The 6,000-nt window shown below is 43.5% G+C and overlaps 1 protein-coding gene across 1 annotated transcript in view; it reads right to left on the bottom strand.

Annotated features, from left to right (window-relative positions):
* Positions 1-6: 6 nt before the first annotated feature.
* LOC130585382 (copine-1-like) overlaps positions 7-6,000 on the bottom strand; it is a 22,448-nt gene continuing 16,454 nt past the window's right edge. Inside the window, exons 2-6 of the mRNA XM_057385848.1 lie at positions 4,000-4,128; positions 3,331-3,510; positions 2,523-2,584; positions 2,235-2,307; positions 7-1,578 (exon numbers count right to left, since the gene is read on the bottom strand). Of these exons, the coding sequence (XP_057241831.1) occupies position 2,307; positions 2,523-2,584; positions 3,331-3,510; positions 4,000-4,128 (372 nt within the window). The 3' untranslated portion in view covers positions 7-1,578; positions 2,235-2,306. The remainder of the gene's footprint in view (positions 1,579-2,234; positions 2,308-2,522; positions 2,585-3,330; positions 3,511-3,999; positions 4,129-6,000) is intronic.

Here is a 6,000-nt window from a genome sequence, read left to right as displayed (position 1 = left end):
GGTCATATTTTCCACCACAGGAAGGTTCCCACCTTGAAGACACCTGTCTTAAACCAAGACAACACCTGAACACCTATTTCCAGGTTAATAATATCAATAATTCTTAGGACTTGCCATAAGGCACAAAGAACAACATCAGCATGCATGCTTTTTTGCTAAATCATCCAYATCAAGCTTTCAGCATGAAATTTCTTCAGAGATAGGGTGAARCAGTAGAATTCTGCTAATGTAAAGTATTTAGGTGTTAGGTAAGTAGAGAGAAATTATATTCACACAGACCTATCTATGGATATAAATGCCTTTAAATTATCAACGCATTGCTTAGAAGAAAAATTAACATATTAAGTTACTATCAAATTTTCTTTTGTATAAACATTAAAATATGTAGTTGTTCTGCTACACCTCCTCAAGCCAGGACTACAGAGAATCAGTTATCATATACAAGACCACAAGGAAATGCAGTTATRACTCAAAACTAAATTTTGAGATAAGAGCTGGAAAAAGCTTCCAGTCTCATGAAGGGATAAATCTGACAGATGTCTCCTCTCTCTGTCAGTATCCCAAGGCACTCAACTTTGTCCAACATCTGCAAGCTTCTCAGTTAACTTAGAAACAATGCTAAAAAGCCATAATGAAAAAAACCCAAAACAACCAACCAAGACACCATCACCAAAGCCCAACCTGAAACCCTGGCCAGAATAGAGAAAAAAAACACCCATTATAATTCTTCTTACGACTAATCATGGAAATCACATCACTTCTGCATTTCCTGACTTCTCAGTTTGACAACTCARTGTTTTAATACAGATGCATAAACACTTACCTGCTACACTACAGTTCTAGAAAGGCAATCTAATAATTTAAATATGACTAGACAACCAGATAACTCAGACTTAGCATCAACAGAGAACAGATGACTTGGAACAACAAAGAGAATTTCTGAAGGCTGTAACTTGATAGTTTATTAAAATCTCCACCATAGAACGTTTACAAGGGTACMCTGAACTTCCTCCAGCATGGATTTAAGTTGCTCTTGACCACCTTAAAATAATTACAGCATAATGCACATGATGAATGCATGCAACTCACTAGGAATCATGACACGAGGGCTCTGCACAGCAAGCAAAGAGCAGCCTCAAGCAGTTCAACTCTGGCACTATCAACGGCCAAGCAACAGCCCTCCAAGAAATAAAAACTTAATGCTCTGGGTAAAGTTAAMCTTTACAGCCAAGCTCAACGCCAGTGAAAAGGAAGAGAGAGTCCCTCTTCTCACTTGCTGTCCRTGGTCAGAATCCTCACTCAGGTGGCTCCATCCAGTCACCAGGTAGCAAATAAACAATTTGCTGTAGCCTTAGGGAACAGAGTGTCTTTTTATAGGATACAACGTTCTCTGCAAAACTGGTGCATAGCATGACCCAGAGAGGAGTGGAACTCTCACTTTTGGTAAGAGTAAGCTGCTTTATCAACAAGGAAAACATCGTGTGGAAATACTACCTCTGATCTGTAGATGAGCTGCCATGTTCCAGCATCACTCTGCTTATAAAACTCCAGAAATRGATCCGATTTGCCTAAAAAATCCTACAAACAAAAACCCATCAGTAGCAATCAKCCTCTATATTTTAGCAAAATGAGTAAAGAATTAGCTAATTAGTACACAATACTTCAAAGAACAAACTATACATTTGTTTCTTTTCCTCACTTTTTCCTTTCTTAAACTGCTGCAGTCTATAAGCCATCAGAATTTATCAGCTCCAATTCCAAGGTCTCATCCTTAGACCATTTTCGTCACTATAAATTATATCCTTTTGCTAACTGAGAGTTAGGTCACTGAATTCCTGTGTTTGTCTTTGGCTTAAAATAACATTGAGCAGTACACCTAAATTTCCACCTTCTCTTATTTAACAGAAACACAGAAGTATCAGTTAAAAGCTACAGTACTCACTGGAGATAATTAAATAACTGAACTGTATTAACACACAGAACGTTCCAAAGCCAAAATAATTCCCCAAACYTAAACCTGGAGGTTGAGATTCTGGTTTGACATCGTGTTCTTCAACATACAATTTTATCTCCAGTTTTACTTCATTGTAAATAACACAAAACACAGTGAGCCTCTGCTTACACACGTATTACTGGCTTAGCTCAATGTCTGCAAACACAGAGAGTCATGGCCAAAAGGCACAAAATGTAACTACTACAGAAGCATGCAAGGCAATTTTTTAAAAAATCAATACCTGTTTGTCCAAGTTTTGGGCTTCGATTTCCAGTTATTCCAACTCTGGTATCTTTAATCTCCTCTCCTGAAATCTGTGCCATGGAAATTTGATGGGGGGAGGGGGGAGAGTAAACAAGAAATCACAGAGTTTTGATTATACTTTGCCCATAAAATAAATTGTAGTTATAAAAAATATCTCACTCCTGTATCCATGTAGCATTTGAAGATACACTGACAGGAAACCAGAAAAGCCACTTTATCTCAGACAACATATGAAAGAGCTTTTTCACACAAAAACCTTATTTACCATAATACTGCCCTTTCCTGCTTCAATTCCAGTAGTCGGGTGAACATTGAGCTGGACACAACCTAAGGTCAAAAGACAGATATTAAAAATATTAAGTTAGACAACGAGCAAAGAATTACTCTTCAGGTGCAAAGTTTTCAAACRCTTCTAAAAGTTCCGAAAAGATCTAAATGCATTTCCAACAGTGACAGCCATCAGTTYGTGCTCCTGAACAGTCTGAAAATGATCTTCTCTCACTATCCAGGAAACAGTGCCCACAAACACGTCTCCAAACTTAACTTTAGCTTCCTATTTTTGCTACCTTAGACACATGTGGCACTGTCATCACAAGTAGCCAAAAAGCTACTAAAACCAGAAAATACCTCTTAATTTATTGAATCTTTCTTTAATAATATCATTCACACTTTTCTGCTCTTACCTAGCTATACAAACCCCTCCTCAGAAAATGAACATAGAATCTCAAATAGCCTTATTTCCCCAGATTTACCACCTGATGGTGACTTTGTGCAAAGGAAACTCCACGAGAGCCCTCCAAGCACCATGCTTCCTTACTCTCAGACTGCCCAAAAGTGCCTCCTAAGTTACGCAAGTAACTACAAACCATGTGTATTCCTAATCTTTGCTTTGTGATAGACATAATGATTTTTCTAACTACATTCAACAGTAATGCAAACTAACATGTCTTAACAGAATTTTCAATTTTGAGTATATTGAAGTGTTTGACAAAGCAGATTTTCACTTCATTTTTCATAATAAAACCAACTCTTGCTGCTATTTTGTACATGACTTAAAACATCTCTACAGGTACCTGTAGCAGTGTGTACTCGATCCCTTCCAGGTAGTCATCATCATTTAAATCAAAAGACTTGTTATCCATATCATACATGCTGAATTTCAGCTTCTGCACTTTCTCAAAGTAATAGTCCACAACCAGTTTCTTGCAGAATTCAGGGTCTTGGCAGTTCTTGATCTTCTCCGTGCAATCTAGCTGTACAAACAAAGAAGCAAACCTGTTGATGATGAGTAAGAAGCCCACATTATCCCACACCGCTTTTCACCTGCATCAGGTGAACACATCCAGCAGCAAGGCTACACACCCCAGACCACACCTCCGTTCACTGACACACCAAACTGACTGATGGCTCACCAAGAAAGGAAATGACATTGAAAAAAACACATCATTTAATGGGAAAAAAATCTGAATATTAAGGGAAAAAGGCTGTTAAAACAGTGTATTCTGAAGTGCGTGCTCTTGGGCAAGTCACAYCATAAAAGGCAAATGAGCCTCCTGATGCAACTCCAAGCAAACAAGTCAGCAGTTAATGAAACCAGCGAAGGTTTGACTGTGGGCATGGRGACTGCTCACCAACTGTAAATCTGMATTAAGTATGTCACRCACCTGCCAGAAAAACCTACGGGATGGAAAGGAGGAGACTGGGTGTGTTTCCACGCACCGGCAGCATGCGGCCGCCCTTACCTCAGCGCAGCGGCCACCGCCCGCGTCCCGCAGCAGGACACAGCAGGGATCCGACCTGGAGCCCAGGTCTGTGTGGAGGAGGCTCTGGCAGGGCACGGACAGCTCCAGGCGGGACACGCAGGCGGCCATCTGCGGGCAGAGCACAGCGTCAGACAGCCCGAGCGGACCCCGCGCGGCCCCGGTGCGGCGGAGCGGAGGCAGGAGCGAGCGGGCGGGGCGGGGCGGGGCCGGGGCTACCGGCGATCCGCGGGCCTCCCTCCCCCGCCCCGGGCCGGGCGGACACGGAGGAGCGCGGTGCCCCGGGCCGGGCGGACACGGAGGAGCGCGGTGCCCCGGGCCGGGCGGACACCGAGGAGCGCGGTGCCTCCGCGCAGCTGAGCTCCGACTGCAGCCCGCCTCGCCCCGCCGCCGTCCCTCGGCTCTTAAAGTCACCTATTCCTGCGGGCTCTCCCCGCCGCTCCCGCTTCCCCCGCGGAGCCCTTCCCTCCGCCTCGGTGCGCGCTGCTGTCTCAGGTTTCTACAAAGGGCCGGGCCCGTTGTCCCCTCCCCGGGGCCGCCACTCACAGCCCCGCACAGGGACGGGACCGCCGTGCCCCCCGCCGCAGACTCGTCCCACGCGGTGAAAGCACCRGCAAAGGCCCTCCCTGCTCGCCACGGGAGCCACAGAGCCCCCACCCTTGGCCGTGCTGGCTTCCAAAACACCGTAAAACAGCTCGCAAACGGGATAACGCATTAAACTGCAGACACTTCTGTTTGAGGAGCAGCTACAATACTTAAAACTGAATTAGAAGATAAAACTTCAAGCAYCAAAATATTACAGAGACTAGACAATTTGAGGGTTCTAACTAGTATTTGAAACGGGAATAGTTCATAGAGAAACTCCTTCCGAGTCTGGAAAATAAGGAAATACTTCCTTCAACTTTGTAGTACCCGAGYACCCCATGGCTTCCTCATGCTTGCAGGGTGTATATATTTAACTCAAAGAGATGAGCCTTTATTGTACATTTAATTGCTTGGACATCCCAGTCTGCAATCTACCCTGGACAAATGTTCACTCAATACACCAGTGCATGGCATTCAGGTGCTGCAGTGATGGTGGCAGGACAAAACCATCACTCAGTAAGAATTAGCAAAGCTTTAGGCAAAGACAATCAKAGTGCACTTTCAACTAAGGTCATCRTCATARTTTGCTTTAACAGCAGCATTTTCAAAAGAACTTGTTTGAAGCAGTCTGCTCAACTATTCAAACTACTGGCAGGAGCCATCCATTTTTCACTCAGTTGCCTTCAACCCCAAGTAAGATTCACAAAGAAACCACTGACTTTAATATCTACATTTCTCCTAAAAWYCSMARKYMWWRGKWWYMRGKTTTTTTCTTTACCTACACAYACCATTCCACCAGACCASCTTTCATCTCACACAGACTCASATCTGTGCATTTGTGGYTTTGCAGCCAACARCAGAARTTTGTTTGAGACCCACTATTTGACAACAAGATTAGRATATCCAGTCTAGGCTCCTGTGCCAACATTTTGCCTCTATTTTTCTTTACAGCAATACAGATTTCTGTACTAACAAGAGGCACCTTTTCTCCCCACAAGAGCTCAAGGGATCACGAGTAAAGCTCACCTCAAAGGAACAACTCGCTTAATATGCTTTAGCAACCCCAGTGAGCAGCGGTCCCTTTCGGGSAGGAAACCATTGCTGCAGATCTCARGCTGCATGCAGAACAAGCCTATACATACTTATTCCATGCTACTAAGACACCAAAAAGGAAGAGTTTGAGATCACAACTGTTAAACCACAGAATGAAGCCAGGAGGTGAAGGGACCCAAGTCCTCAAACCCAGTCACTTTATATGTGCAACCTGAATCTCTTCTCCAGATCAGTAGCAATGAAATTATGCAAATACTCCACTCTTTCAAAGGTTTGACTTCCAGTACCCTAACAGCCAAAAAGCTGTCTCATGCAACTGTTTTAAATTTAATAATGACMTAGGAT

Source organism: Malurus melanocephalus, unplaced genomic scaffold, assembly GCF_030028575.1.
Source record: "Malurus melanocephalus ecotype Western Australia unplaced genomic scaffold, MMel_1.1 scaffold_881, whole genome shotgun sequence".
In the NCBI taxonomy this organism is placed as follows: Eukaryota; Metazoa; Chordata; class Aves; order Passeriformes; family Maluridae; genus Malurus; species Malurus melanocephalus.
Note: the sequence above shows the minus strand (reverse complement) of the source record. Positions and strands in the feature narration are given on the sequence as shown.